At 43.9% G+C, this 16,438-nt stretch overlaps 1 protein-coding gene across 1 annotated transcript in view; it reads right to left on the bottom strand.

Annotated features, from left to right (window-relative positions):
• The window catches only part of KLB (klotho beta), a 59,250-nt gene continuing 42,812 nt past the window's right edge, over positions 1 to 16,438 (bottom strand). Inside the window, exons 4-5 of the mRNA XM_030192620.1 lie at positions 5,963 to 7,106; positions 1 to 828 (exon numbers count right to left, since the gene is read on the bottom strand). Of these exons, the coding sequence (XP_030048480.1) occupies positions 425 to 828; positions 5,963 to 7,106 (1,548 nt within the window). The 3' untranslated portion in view covers positions 1 to 424. The remainder of the gene's footprint in view (positions 829 to 5,962; positions 7,107 to 16,438) is intronic.

The raw sequence follows: 16,438 nt of genomic DNA, 5'->3' as shown, positions 1-16,438 counted from the left end.
GTGTATTAGCCCTACTGCTGCTTTGTAAAAGAGTTCCTATATTTGTCATACTGAAAGCCTAAGTATTTCTTTAAAAGAAACAAACTTGCTTTTCTATATTTTAATAATGCCTATAGGAACACATTGCCAGCATCCACATACCAGCACAAAGGCTGAAGACACCCTCTTATAATTGGCTGTTTGGACATTTCTTGAAGTCCATGCAGTTGTTAAAAAGCCTGTGTACTGTCCGTATGTCCTAGAGAAAATTATTAGCCAAAGTTGTCAGAAAAGTCCAAGTGAATGTCATAATGTCCCCCCACAACCCTGCCACACATCATAACTTTCCTTTCTTCCGTGATCAATGTGTGAGACAGGGCCACGTAAATGTCTTCCTTTGAATGCTGCTAACTGGAGTGAATTCCCCAAAGGGTGATGCGTGCAATCAGCTAGGCATGTACTTCGGACAGGCTTGGAAGGAGTAGGTGGGTTGGGAAGGTATTGCCTGCGGCTGATTTCTTCGTGATTTTTTGCCACTGTGGATGATGAAAACTGCCAGGAGTAAGATTATTGTAGAGAGGAGGCAGAAGCCAGAGAAGATCAGAGTTTTCTTCTGCAGCAGGAATGAGCAGATGGTGCATTGCACCTTCTCCGCTGACAGAGGGCAGGAGGGAGCTGCACTGTCCGCTGGGAAGCCGTTCCTGGCAATGAGTGCATTGTAAACCTCTACAGAGGATTTGGCCTTGGAGCTGTACAATGGAGAATTGAAAAAGCCATACTGGGGTTTATACCTGTCACTCAGTGTAAAGGCATAGTAACCTTTAATGTTAATTTTATCAAGTAGGAATGCTGGAAAAGAAAAAAAAAATCAATTAGCTTCACAGTGCAGTAATCAGTCTGAAATCAGGAATGCTCTGCAAAATATAATTAGATTAGGATTTTTATTATTATTAAGATTGCTTTAACTCACGTCTTTTCAGTAATGCAAGTTGTATTCAGGCTAAGTAAGTATTTATGTGCTCAGCCCAGCGCTGACTACATAAGTGCTTTTTTGTTTTGTTTCCTTTTGTTTTTTAAGTTGTGGCAGCTGAATGAATAATTCTGGATATATCATTAGACATCCAGACAGGGTTGGTGCATGGATATTAGGCATCCATCAGGTGCCCAGGCTCCAGAACCCCCTCTCCCACCATGCTATTGCAACCAACCAACCTTCCAGCTCAGACCTAGCCATTATGAAAAAGAGCATAACACTCAATATTACTGAGATTGTGAGTAAGGGCAGTGAAAAGGCAGTGAGTAGGTTTTTTTTTTGTTACATTTGTACCCCGCGCTTTCCCACTCATGGCAGGCTCAATGCGGCTTACATGGGACAATGGAGGGTTAAGTGACTTGCCCAGAGTCCTTTAAATTCCCTTCCCATGGAGGCCCTAACCCAGCACTGCTGTCAGCTGCTCAGCCCCTGTGGCCTGCAGAAGAAAGAGTACTTAACGCACCAGCTTCCTCTGCCTCTCAGGAACTGTCTCATGGTATTAGATGCAAGGTTATGGAATTTTGCAGTTCACAGGGCTGATGAAACGCAGTAAGTAGGGTATGCATGGCAGGGGGGCACCAACATTCGGTGGGACACCAGAGACTGCCATGCTTACCCTTGCTTACCCTCCCCATCGCCACAGCAATGCTGCCATCGCCCTCCCGCGTACTTGCCGCTGCCCTGGTGGTGTAGTGGTCTCTGCAGCTGTGGGGGCAGGAAAGAATCCCACTCTTTCCTGCCTGCTGCCGCTACTCCGTCTCCAGCGCTCTCCACTTTTCTCTTCTGTGCTGCAGACGGCCCCACTATATTTTAAAAATGGCTGCCAAGGTTTCTGGCAGTAGTCTCGCGAGACTGCTGCTGAAGTCTCGGCATTCATTTTGGGAAAAGACGGCGGTGGCACCCACAGCACAGAAGAGGAAAGAGGAGAGCACCGGAGATGGAGTAGCGGCAACAGGCAGGAAAGAGTGGGATTCTTTCTTGCAGCCGCAGAGGCCAGGGCTGGTGGCAAGGTAGGACTCTAGTACGCTGGAGGGGGATGGTGGTATTACTATGTGTGTGTGTGTGGGGGGGATTGACACAGTATAAATCGGGGGCAGGTTTTGGCACAGAATAAGTCATCACAAGGACAAAATATAAGGAAACCAATGGACTGCATTAGAGCCTTAAGCCCATTTAGTTATGTTAAAACAAATGAGAGATCTGCATGAAAGAAAATATTATTTTGACTTATGAAAACCACTTGTCCCTGAAACATGCTCAAACCAGAATAATCCATTTGTACAAAAGAGATGAGATGAAGATGTGATTCTATGTGCCCCAATGAAAGAAGAGTTTAATTTTACTTCCAATCTTTGTAACACCAGGCTTCCCAAGGCAGATTACAACAACAGTTAAGATGAACCCATCAGTAAACAGGATATCCTAACTGAAATTTGGCCATATATTACTGTATTGTATAGAACGGTGTAGAAAAAGGAGGACAAAATATAGCCTTTATTAGCTACAATAATTTTTTAAAAAGTTTTAGTGATATTCAATTGTTATTTCATGATATTTATATCTACATACGAGAAGCTTTCAAATAAATTAAAAAGCTGTCAAGTAATAAACAAAAAGAAAAAAAATCTTTTGTTCTTCACCTTTTAAGGCACTGGGCTGAAAAAGGGTGCGGGGTGGGAGAAGGGGGAGGGAGAAGAGAGAAAGGAGATGCTAGAACTGGGGGGGGGGGGGGGGGCACCAACTGATAGTTTGCAGGGAGGTGCCAGAGACCCAAGCACCAGCCCTGGCAGTTCATCTACAAGATGAACCCTGAGCCAAAGATAAAACTATGCTAACAAGTGCCCTTCTTCCTGTAGCACCGGAGTAAGCATTGGGGTAGGGCCTCTAAGGGGGAAAGAGGGAATGTAAAATACCCACTTATTGCCGTTTACTGCCCCTAGCACAGGGGTCCTCAAATCCAGTCCTTACGTTCCACAACGCAGCCTGGTTTTCAGGATTAACACAATGAATATGTATGAGATCTATTTGCATGCAAATAGTGGAAATCCTGAAAACCCGGCTGGGTTCTGAACCTCAAGGACTGGATTTGAGAACCCCTGCCCTAGAATCTCAGCACTTTAGGCAGCTGCCCACTTTGCCTAATGGGAGTGCTGGCCCTGTGTCCGGATTATACAGCCTAAAAGAGGGAGGCACCAGTTACACATATGCCCCTGGATTCTACATATGGCGACTAAAGTTACGTGCACAAATCAGCGCACATAGCCAATTTGCGTGCGCAACTTAATTGAATAATGAGCCAATCAGGTCCAATAATTTGCTGCTAACAACCAATTATTGACATTAATTGGGATTTATTTGCAGATCGTATTCTATAATAATCAGTGTGTAAATCCTAGGATGTGTATTTTTGGGAAAGGGAAATGGGACTTGATATACTGCCTTTCTGAGGTTTTTGCAACTACATTCAAAGCGGTTTACATATATTCAGGTACTTATTTTGTACCTGGGGCAATGGAGGGTTAAGTGACTTGCCCAGAGTCACAAGGAGCTGCAGTGGGAATCGAACTCAGTTCCCCAGGATCAAAGTCCACTGCATTCCTATGAATTATGCGCATTCTTATAGAATCCACGCCTAATTTAGGTGCTGGCATTTACGCCTGCTTAAATATTCTGCCTCTTCATTGATGGTTGGAAAACTTATTAAGCAATATTGGAGAATGCTTTCAGTACATGACTGCTTTAAAGATAGCAGCTGTTTGTTATCTTATAGGAGGAACTGTAATTTAAAGGATTTGTTATGCAAATCTGATTTTAAATGTGGGGTATGTGAAAACATGATTGAAGGTAGTTCTATGACTTTATCTAGAAAAAAGGTTATACATTTCAAACAATATACTGTGTTTCTAAGAATGTGACTTATTTCCTGCAATGTCCCTGTGGATATTTTTTTTATGTGGGACAAACGTCGCAGCAACTTAACAGTCGCCTCTTTGAAAATCATTATAATGTATCTCATCAGCAGGAGGTGGAGCCCCTGGTACGACATTGTAAAGAGGTGCAACGTTCCTTTATGCATTTCAAATGTGGCATATTGGAAGCACTAAGAGACGATGAACGAAGAAGGGATGTGCGGTGTAACCTTCATCAAAAGGAATAATGCTGGATTTTTTTTTTTTTTTTTACTACAAACTGTTTGGCCTTGGGGGTTTGAATCAAAGAATAGAACGGTTTGCCTTTTTATGAGGGTGGAGTTTAAGCACTGGAAGTGATACTGGATATTGATATATTGGTGTTTTTTAAGTTTGGGAGCCATGTTGTCGAGAGGTGCACCTGTTGGAAGAATTTCCCCTGAAGCAACCAGGGTGTCTGGCAAAACAGAGATCTTTGTACAAGTGGAGTTGACCTGGGACTGCTCCTGGAATTTCACTACAAGTGGTTTTCATATTAAAAAAAGGATGGAAAAGACAGAACAGATAAGTGGTTTTCTTGGTGCATGATTCATGTGACTGCTTGGGATGGATTTTCACTGTTTATTATCCTTTTAATTAAGCTTTGTGATGGATTTTTTTTAATGCAGATGATCAGAATTATGGCAGCTAATTAAGCTGTGTAATATGGCTGCTATGTAAGTCTGAGGCTTTTTTTTCCCATCTATATATTTTTTTAAATATTCAACAAGGGGTTACAATGACACACTCCTGCAGCAGAATTTTGAGCAATAGTATTATATTAAGCTATGCTGATTGTTTTCTATTGCTGACTACAGATTGATTTGTGTGATACATTGACAAGACCTATACAATCTACTCATTTTCTTTTTCTGTTGCAATACTTCATGCCAGTGGCTCCCAAATCTGCCCTATTAACCTTACTTCCAGTCAGATTTTCAGGATATCCATAATGAATATATTTGCATAGGTTGATGACCCAACATATGCCAGAGAATGTAGTAAAAGTAGTTAGCTTAGTGGGGTTTAAAAAAAAGGTTTGGATGGCTTCCTAAAGGAAAAGTCCATAGACCATTATTAAAATGGATTTACGGGAAATCCACTGCTTATTTCTAGGGGGCCTCTACACACTGAGTCTGAATTAGGGAGTTTTAACCGCTCCAGAAGCTAAGTGTCTTTAGTATATTTGACACATTTGATATATATTCACATAAGTTTGTAATTGTGGGTACGTTAAGTTTAAGATTTCACAATATCAGGGTGGAGGTGGTTTAAGTCGATGATTAAAACCTATGCACGGTAAAAGAGTCACCAAGGGAGTGATGTGAATATTCGTGCAAAAGAGATGAGACTCCACCTGGTTGCTGATTGCGAATACTCTGATTGATCTTCTCCTACCAGTATATTTTAGTAGCCTAACTTCATTAGGAGTTATCTAAGCCATTTAGGTTTTTTTATTTCTAGGATAAGCATCATAAAATGCATTGTACTGTTTTGGGTTCTTGCCAGTTACTTGTGAGCTGGATTGGCCACTGTTTGAAACAGGATGCTGGGTTTGATGGACCTTTGGTCTGTCTCAGTATGGCAATACTTATGTACTTATGTTGCTTACATTGGTTTGGGAACCACTGCCTTGGACCCTATTTGATCTCCAGTTGCACATTCCTTCCCCACTTTCCCTGCTTTTCCCATGTTATTTTTAATTCAGTCATTGTGTGTGTACGGTATGTTTTTGTAATCTACAAAGGGATGTTGTCCCATATATCTACCACCTTTTCTTTAAAATTGCTTCCTTATATTATTTTTAAGGACTATCTATGATACCATACTTTTCAGTGATGTCATTAATTAATTTGCTTACAAAGATATCTAAAAACTGTTGCCATGTGCACAGTTTTAATGCTGTGTAGCAAATAGTCACCAAGCATTAGTCTCACAGCAGACACTTTCTCATCATTAATTATTTCCAGTCACAAGTAAAAGTAATGTACTCAGTACTCACCCTTGTAAACTTCATAGGTGTATTTTTCCAAGTAATATTTGCGGAGCTCATCATTACTGGAGGATTTATCATCTACCCCATTTGCTGTGATATAAATTGCAACAGTCCCATATTTGTTTTGAATCCAGTTTAGAACCTGGCGTATTCCTCGGGGCACCACAGCAAGTCCTGAGGGTGAACTCAGGCAGGTGATGTCTAACAGCAGGTTGCTATCTCGGTCAGATTCATACCTGCTTCCACTTTTGTTTACATGGACCACAAGCCTGGTCGAGAAATGATTAAGGGCAAAAAAGTCTGCTGCTCCTTTCACCAGGGCCCTTTCTTTGGAAGTGAAATGGGGGAGGAAAGAGTTGGAAAGACCTTTTCGGTTTTTAGATTCAATGTATTCTCTTAGTGCTGTTGGGTAGTCCCCATCCCCCCAAATTGGGTCTGCTAGCCATGCAATTTCGAACAGGAGAAATCTTTCCACAGCTTCCAGGTGAGAATGAATGTAGGGATTGGCAGCTTCAGCCCAGTCCGCATGCAAAGATAAAGCCACATGGCCATGCTGCATGGGCCGGTAATGCTCATCATAAGTCCTCCAGGCCAGGGCATGAGCGATCAACAAATTGTGTGCTGCCTGGTAGGTAGCATTGCTGCTCTTGTTATAGGAATGACTCAGTCTGTTTGGCTCATTTATGGTGATCCACAGTTTAACCAAATCACCAAGTTCTTGAAAGCATAACTTTGCATAATCATGGAATGCCCAAATAGTGGTCTGATTTAGCCACCCTCCAGCATCTCTTAGTGGACTGGGCAAACCTATGTGAGCATGAGTTGGATAATACAGAGTGACCATGGATGTAATGTTGAGCTTTAGTGCTTCACTGATCATGCATCGGTAATATCTGAGAACTTCCTTATTGATGAGCGACAGATCCCCATTAGGGAGAATTAAAGACCAGTTGAGTGCAAATCTGTAGTGTGTGACTTTCACTCTTTGCAGCAGTGCCAGCTGTTTTTTGATGCTGACAAAGTCTGTGCACTGAGCAGGTCGGGTTTTTAACTTCACCCCTGGGACGGGATACAATGTACCATCTCCAGTTATGTTCCATATATACAGGTGATGGTCAATAAACTGAGGGGAGGATGGTGCTACTTCTGCCTGGGGAAAAAGAAAGTAGAAAATTAATTACAGTTCATTTCACTTTAGATACTTATCCAGCAATGTGCTTGAGGTGATGGACCCTCTCAGAGATTCTTGTTAAATATTTTTATGACTACAAAGTGTCTCACCAAATGCAACAAGCTGAGAAGAGGCTTTGAAAAGACATATGAATGGCAAATCTATAAGTTAGGTGCCCATGTTTATGTGTGCTTTACACCATAAATGTTTAGAATACTAGTACTTAAGCATATATGGGCACATATACCCATATAAGTGGTAGCAGGGTGCCTAAGCACTATTCTGTAAATATCCCCTTAACTTACATAGCGGGCATAAACATGGGCAGAGTTCCCACTTACAGAATACTGTAAGTTACATGCATCCCTGCCGCACTTAGGTGCCTACACTTATGTCACTCTGTGGCTGGTGTACTGTAGGCACCTGAATGTTCGGCACATCAGTACCGAGTTACATTTGGAATCCAGGTGCCTAGATTCCATTATAGAATAGGCACTTGCCAATGCGGGCCTCAGGATGCCTGTAGGGAGGAGCCCAGCTCTAGAATTGCACCCTTACCCTGGGATTCTATATATCGCGCCTTAATTTCTGCATGGAAATCAAAGCATATTCTATAATAGTACGTGTAACGTATTGGTTAACTAACTAATCAGCGCTGTCAATTGGATGTTAACAAGCAGTTATCAGCACTAATTGACATTAATTAAGATTTCCACACACAGCTGCCTAAGCATATTCTGTAACGTGGTGTGCTTAAATTCTACTTTGCAAGGGGGCATGGCCATTTCTAAAAACTATGCACTTTGTTATAGAATACACTTGCTCTGCACCTAATTTAGGCGTTGGGATTTATGCCAATTAAAACATGGCATAAATGGCCATGTCTAAATTTGGTCATGTGGAGAGGTGCTGAGTGTATTCTATATATCGCATGGAAATCTAAGCCTATTCTATACAATATAGGCATGCTTTAGAGAATATGCCTAGGCATATTTTTTTTCCGTGCAGAATTTTCAGGCGCCATATATAGAATCTATCCATTAGAAGGTAATTTTATACTAGGTCACCTAGGTTAATAGGGATCTCTAAAGGAGTGATAGGGAGAGTAGACGGCATGGATGGGCAGAGTGGAGAGGCCATAGTAAAAGCTCTGGCCAATTCCAAAAGTCAGTAACCAGAGCTTTTGCTATGAAGGTATTGCAGTACATGCTTTGAATCTGTGAATGTATTGTGGAAACCTATGTGACCCCTGACAAAGTAGTTTCCAAAACTTGGCCAGGTTGGGTCCTGTTTCCATTAAAGTTGACATTTGGATAAACTCTTGCTGTGCTTATCCTTCCTTGGATTGCTACTGTTGTTTGGCTGTCTTTTGATTTAAGTATAACTACTTCATTTGTTTCACCATTATTCAAAGCAGAAGTGATAAGAAACAACTCCTAGAACACACGTGATAGCCATTTATAAAACATATTTAATGCAAGGGGATGTGGTGGGGGGAGGGTGGGGGAGGTTGAGAGATTCAAGGGTGGGAAGAGTAATGTGTAATGTTTGGATTTAAGTATGAATAGTATGTACTTTGATATTTAGCTGTTTGATTGCCTCTGTACCGGTTATATACTGTGAATGTCAACTGTCAACTGTGCTATACCATCAAGAAGCATGTTGAAAGATAAAACATATTTAATGCAGAAGTAACCTAGCTAAGTAAACAGTGTTACTCTGACTGTGGGAAAGGAGCAGACGGTTTGGGAACTGAGAAAATAAATGTTATTTTGTACAGTTTAAATTAATAATTAAGCAAAATAATCAGCTACAGAGGGGCATTTGTGTGGTATTCATAGCACCAGCTACAATGTAAGGATCCCATGCTGTTACCCGGGTACCATGTACTTCCTCTATGATTATCTTGCAGTGTTTATGTTTATGTTTATTCAGCACTTGACATACCACCCAATGAATAGACTTTCTGAACAGTTTACAATTTTGCTGCTTGCAAAATACAGCTTCAAGATGTTCAAATGAGACAGTCGCTGGAGAAGCCAGCTCCGCTAGTCCACCTGCTTTCTGGACTGCTGAACTGCCGTTTGGCTGTATCGGTACCTGGGTCCAAATCACCGACTCTGGGAAGAGAAGTGCAGACCGCATTTCTTGCATGGAGAGAACTGCTTTCGTAGCCCAGTGAGAGCGGCACCATGCATCCCTGTGTCGGAGCTTGGCAGTGTGGGACCAGGACACGAGGGCCAGGATGGCACCAGGAGACAGGGGTGACTCCCTGTGACTCAACCACAGTGCACGTGCCGCCTATGAGACACAAGCATCCAGAGAGAGGGATAGTTCCCATCTGACTCCAGCAGCGCATGATGAGGCAGCTTGGCAGCCCAGCAGGAGTTGCAACACGCTACGCTGCATTGAGTGTCAACCATGTCAGGACCTAGTAGCATGGACTGGGATGGTGCTCGGAGAGAAAGGACAGACCGGGTGGCATCTTGGGGCTCCACGGTGTCAGTGTGCACCCAAAGACACGAGCATAAAAGCAGAAGCTGGGCCCAAACAGAGGAAGAGCCCCCATGTGGACAGGTATAGTCCAACGAACCTTGTATCACTCCTCAAGAGCTACCTAGGCGTCCCACACACTGGACCCAGAGAGACGCACTGAAGAGCAGCACAGCTCGGCAGGTGCAGACTGCACTCGACAAGAGGGGATCCTCTGCACAAGAAACTGCAGCAGAGGAGCATCTCCGGGCAGCAGGACATTGAACCTGATCATCCCCACAACTGCCTAGAATGGGCCATCTTCTGCAGAGACCAAAACCCACAGCAGCCCAATAGGGACAACTCAGCACACCGCAGATCCCAGTCAGGGAACAGCACCTCAGGTAATACAAATCCTCCCACTCGTATATTATACCAAATACAACAGGTAAACGTAGAAACAACAAATGATAGCTGGACTAAGGTCAGTGATAAACCCAGACGGAATTCACCACCTGTGACCTATAACAGTTCAAAAATGGCTAATATAAGGGAATGGGTCCTCTACTATCTGATATTATTATGGACAACCGGGCTGCAAGTTGTAGTGCTTAGTAAATGGAACAAGATACCAGTAATTATCTTGGCAAAACAGCGCTCCTACAATCTCTTAGATGGGCCGAAGTACAAACATTACAACAAAGAAGAGAACAATATGCTACAAAACGGCAAAAAGATTAGTCCGAGTGACAATCAAAATGAACATAAGGTCAAAAAAGATAGAATGTGTGGAGGGGCATAATTGAACAAAAATGTCTATCTCCATGGGCGTTTATCTCTGAGAACGGGTCCGTGAAGGGGCGGACCGAACCATATTTTCGAAAAAAATAGACGTCCATGTTTTATTCGACAATTTGTGAGCTGGGCGTTTTTGTTTTTCAGTGATAATGGAAAATGAAAGCGCCCAGCTCAAAAACGAATAAATCCAAGGCATTTGTTCGTGGGAGGGGCCAGGAGTTGTAGTGCACTGGTCCCTCTCACATGCCAGGACACCAACCGGGCACCCTAGGGGGCACTTTTACAAAAACAAAAAAAAAGGTAAAAGAGCTCCCAGGTGCATAGCACCCTTCCCTTGGGTGTTGAGCCCCCCAAATCCCCCTCAAAACCCACCGCCCACAAGTCTACACCATTACTATAGCCCTAAGGGGTGAAGAGGGGCACCTACATGTGGGTACAGTGGGTTTGGGGGGCGGTTTGGAGGGCTCCCATTTACCAGCACAAGTGTAACAGGTGGGGGGGGATGGGCCTGGGTCCACCTGCCTGAAGTCCACTGCACCCCCTAATAACTGCTCCAGTGACCTGCATACTGCTGCCAGGGAGCTGGGTATGACATTTAAGGGTGAAAATAAAAAGTTGTGAAACGGCATATTTTGTGGTGGGAGGGGGTTTGTGACCACTGGGGGAGTCAGGGGAGGTCATTCCCGATTCCCGCCAGTGGTCATCTGGTCATTTAGGACACTTTTTGGGGCCTTATTCGTGGAAAAACAGGGTCCAGGAAAAGTGCCCTAAATTCTCGCTAAAAACGCATATTTTTTTTCCATTATCGGCGAAAGGCGCCTATCTCTGATCGGCTGATAACCACGCCCCAGTTCCGCCTACACCACGCCTTTGACACGCCCCCATCAACTTTGTCCGCATCCGCGACGGAGTGCAGTTGAAAACGTCCAAATTCGGCTTTCGATTATACCGCTTTATTCGTTTTTGTGAGATAAACGTCTGTCTCCCGATTTGGGTCGCAATATAGGCGTTTTTCTTTTTCAATTATAAGCTGGATAGACAACTACAATCAGTTAAGTATATCAACACTAAAAATGAAACATGTTCCGATCCCCATAGGCTATATAAATGCAAGGTCTGTAGTTAATAAGTCAGCTATAGTCAGAGACTGGATTGAAAATGAGCCACTAGGTTTATTATTATTCATAACAGAAACATGCACCTCAAACATGACCCGGTTACACACGACCTATGTCCACCAGGCTATAAAATAATATACAGAATCAAAAAGAAAGGAGGAGGGGTTGCCATAATATACAAATCCTTCAAAGTAGAACCTGTCTCTGAACACAAATCCTCTGCAATTGAACTTCTGGCATGCAAAATCACAGATTCAACACTAACAGGTCCAATATGCTGTATAATTTTCTATCATCCCCTGGGAAGCTGGTCTAGCGTTCAAGACCATGCAGGTCTTTTTCTGCCGTCATCTACTATGTATCAAACACCTGCACCAACTTCTCTGATGTCCTTCTATTATGTGATATCAACTTGCACCTAGAAAATCATCAGAACATAACACCAGTAACTTGCTAGCCTTCCTGACCCAACGGGACCTCAAAGCACCACAAAGTACCTCATCCCACACAAAAGGTCATCTACTGGACATACTTGCCTACAGGTTTTCAACAGAAAATAGCCATATAATAGAAAATCACAAATAGGAAGAAGTGTTATGGTCAGATCACTGCAAACTCACATTCACACTAAATGGAAAGAAAACAGCAAGAATAGGGAATCAATAACAACGCACAATTTTCTAACTTGAGGAAAGGAGGACAATCACACCTTCTGGCTAACAGTGCTGAACGAACAAACAGAAATATCACCCAACAACATCCACTTCATGAGTAAATGGAATTAATTAAGCAAAAACACATTGAAAAAGATAGAACCACTCAAAATGAAAACAAGTTTATTTAGATTTGCTCACACCTTTTTCAGTAGTAGCACAACGTGAGTTACATGTAGGTACACTGGATATTTCTTTGTCCCAGGAGGGCTCACAATCTAAGTTTGTACCTGAGGCAATGGAGGATTAAGTGACTTGCCCAAAATCACAAGGAGCAGCAGCAGGATTTGAACTAGCCACCTCTGGATTACAAATCTGGTGCTCTAACCACTAAACCACTCCTCTACACCCCTGGTTTAATGATGGGACTAGTAGAGATTTAAAAAAAAAAAATATGTAGGAAACTAAAAAGAAACTGTTCCAAAAACAAATCAGACATGAACAAAATCACATGGAGGAAAACTTTAAGAACATGTAAACACAATATAAAGAGAGCCAAAGTGGAATACTACAGCACATATATGAGCCCAGATCAGATTAATACAAACAAAGTATATGAACTCATGAATAGCTTACTAAACACCAAAAATCTACTAGCATCAAATAAAACACCACCAACAGCAGACAAGCTCGCAAAATACTTTGAACAAAAAATAAACATACGATCAAACCTTGCTACAGCACAAACATCCCTCACAGATTTCTTACAGAATTGCGAGAGCAAAACCAACAATCATCATATCAAGGTAGACAGAACATAGTCATCATTCAAAATACCTACAACCAACTCAGTTAAAGCAATGTTAACAAAATACGCACATGCTAACTGCCTACTAGACAATTGCCCCAATTACATGCTGAAAGATCCACCAGACTGGTTCATTGACTGCCTCACTGAACACATAGAATACATGTTTTCGAATGGTCACTTCCCTCCTGATAAGGGCAATATCCAGTGGTGTGCTGGAGCAGGCTCGCAAGAGCCGGTTATTAATTTTTTAAAGATCTTGCGAGCCGGTTGTTCAGCACAGTGAGCCGGCTCCGGTAAATGAGGTAAGCATGGCAGGAGGGCGCCACAACCAAAGCTTACCCTGTTTACCTCATCTCCCACCACTGCCCTCGTTTGCCTGTGCTGCCCTGGGGGATTTAAATCGTTTTTATTACCTCCGTCGAAGTGGCCACGTCATTGAAAGCCCTGCCCGTCTCTAGCCTTTCCTTCATGAGTTTGTTCCCACGAACTCGAAGGGAAGGCTAGAGACAGGCAGGGCTTTCAATGACACAGCCGCTTCGATGGAGGTAATCAGGGGAGAGAGGAGAATCGCTGGGTATGGATGGCTGGAGGGGGGGCAGGGGAGAGAAGAGAATCGCTGGGTATGGATGGCTGGAGGGGGGCAGAGGAGAGAAGAGAATTGCTGGGTCTGGAGGGGGCAGGGGAGAGAAGAGAATCACTGGGTCTGGAGGGGGGCAGGGGAGAAAAGAGAATCACTGGGTCTGGATGGCTGGAGGGGGAGCAGGGGAGAGAAGAGAATCACTGGGAGAGAAGAGAATCGCTGGGTATGAATGGCTGGAGGGGGGCAGGGGAGAGAAGAGAATTTCTGGGTATGGATGGCTGGAGGGGGGCAGGGGAGAGAACAGAATCGCTGGGTATGGATGGCTGGAGGGAGACGGAGGAGAGAAGAGAATCACTGGGTATGGATGGCTGGAGGGGGGCAGGGGAGAGAAGAGAATCACTGGGTCTGGATGGCTGGAGGAGGGCAGGGGAGAGAGGAGAATTGCTGGGTCTGGATGGCTGGAGGGGGGCAGGGGAGAGAAGAGAATCGCTGGGTATGAGTGGATGGAGGGGGCAGGGTAGAGGAGAGTTGCTGGACATGGGTGGATGGAGGGGAGGGGAGAGGAGAGTTGCTGGACATTGGTGGATGGAGAGGAGGGCAGGGGGAGAGGAGGGTTGCTGGACATGGGTGGATAGAGAGGAGGGCAGGGGGAGAGGAGGGTTGCTGGACATGGGTGGATGAAGGGGAGGGGATAGGAGCGATGCTGGACATGGGTGGATGGAGGGGAGGGCGGGGGGAGAGGTGGGTTGCTGGGCATGGGTGGATGGAGGGGAGGGCAGGGGAGAGGAGGGTTGCTGGACATGGATGGAGGAGAGAGAAGGGAGGGAGAAGAAATGCTGGACATGGATGGAGGGGAGGGAAGAATGAGGAAGGAGATGAGATGAGGGAAAAGGAAGAGAGGAGAAAAACTGCACATGGATGAAGAAAATGGGCAGAAGCTGGATCCACTGGACAGTCAAGTCTGCGGAGGACCCAGCTTTTACTTATGGATGTAGGACAAGAAATGAAGAAGAAAGGAGGAAAGTAAAGAAATAAATGGAAAGGAAGCCCTGGAAACGGAGTTAAGAGGACAGATAGCAGCAGAATCGGATACTGGGCCAGCATGATCAGAAAAACAAAGTCACCACACAACAAAGGTAGAAAAAAATTATTTTATTTTCATTATAGTGTTTGGAATATGTCCACTTTGAGAACCAGGTGCTCAACATTAAAAGTTTATATTTATTTACTTATTTATGGCATTTTATCCCACAGTAAACATGAATTAGATTTGAACTTGGGATCATTTAATTTTTTTTTTCCTGGAGTAATGCATTGCCCCCCCCCCCCCCCCCCGCCAGGCTCCCTCCCCAGCTATAGCCAGCTCTGCAATTTGGGGGGGTGCAGAGGTGGAGGGGGGGCGCAGAGGTGGATGGGGGGTTGCAGAGGTGGACCTATCTTCAACCCATCGAGTTTATTTAAGAGCCTCCTGTAGGGAACCGTGTCAAAAGCTTTGCTAAAATCTAAGTAAATTACATCTATAGCATGTCGATGATTCAATTCTCCAGTTACCCAATCAAAGAATTCAATGAGATTCATTTGGCACGATTTCCCTCTGGTAAAACCATGTTGTCTCGGATCTTGCAACTTATTGGCTTCCAGGAAATTCACTATCCTTTCCTTCAGCATGGCTTCCATTACTTTTCCAATAACCGAAGTGAGACTTACCGGCCTGTAGTTTCCAGCTTCTTCCCTATCACCACTTTTGTGAAGAGGGACCACATCCATCGTTCTCCAATCCCTCGGAACCTCTCCCATCTCCAAGGATTTATTAAACAAATCTTATCCACACCCTTGTCACCTCTCGCTTGTACTATTGCAATTTACTTCTCACTGGTCTTCCGCTCGGCCATCTCTCTCCTCTCCAATCTGTCCAAAATTCTGCGGCACAACTTATTTTCTGCCAGAATCGTTATACCCACACTAGCCTGCTCCTCAAGTCACTTCACTGGCTCCCTGTCCGCTTTCGCATTCAGTTTAAACTTCTCATACTGACCTTTAAATGCATCCACTCTGCAGCCCCCCATTACCTCTCCACTCTCATCTCTCCCTACATTCCTCCCCGTGAACTCCGCTCACTGGACAAATCTCTCTTGTCGTCCCCCTTCTCCTCCACTGCTAACTCCAGGCTTCGCTCCTTTTCTCTCGGGGCACCTTATGCCTGGAATAGACTTCCTGGACCTATACGTCTAGCTCCATCTCTACCTGTTTTCAAATCTATGCTGAAAACCCACCTTTTCACTGCTGCTTTTTAGCTCCCTTTAATTCCCTCACCCGTAATTGTCTTGTCTGTCTGTATTATTTAGATTGTAAGCTCTTTTGAGCAGGGACTGTCTCTTTGTATCAGGTGTTCAGGGCTGCGTGCGTCTGGTAGCGTTATACAAATGCTAATAATAATAATAATAAGTGACAGTTTATTAATAGGTATATTTTCAAACCACTTAGCCTTCCAAAGTTCCATAGGTTTCTATGGAACTTTGGAAGGCTAAGTGCTTTGAAAATATGCCTGGTGCACTGTTCACTTGATGCCCCACCACATTTGAGTGCTTTTAATCTTTTTAAAGTAAAGTAAGCACCCTTTATAGCAGGGGCAATAGAATGCCTTTTTGCATGGGGGGCCTAGCTCTGCCCCAACCCATCTCTACCCCCAATCCCATAAGTACATGAGTACATAAGTACATAAACATTGCCATACTGGGACAGACCAATGGTCCATCAAGCCCAGCATCCTGTTTCCAATAGTGGCAAATCCAGGTCACAAATACCTGACAAGATCCCAAAAAAGTACAATACATTTTATGCTGCTTATCCCAGAAGTAAACAATGGAGTTTCCCCGTCC

The sequence above is a fragment of the Microcaecilia unicolor genome, chromosome 2 (assembly GCF_901765095.1).
Source record: "Microcaecilia unicolor chromosome 2, aMicUni1.1, whole genome shotgun sequence".
In the NCBI taxonomy this organism is placed as follows: Eukaryota; Metazoa; Chordata; class Amphibia; order Gymnophiona; family Siphonopidae; genus Microcaecilia; species Microcaecilia unicolor.
This window is presented reverse-complemented; position numbering and strand designations above follow the sequence as displayed.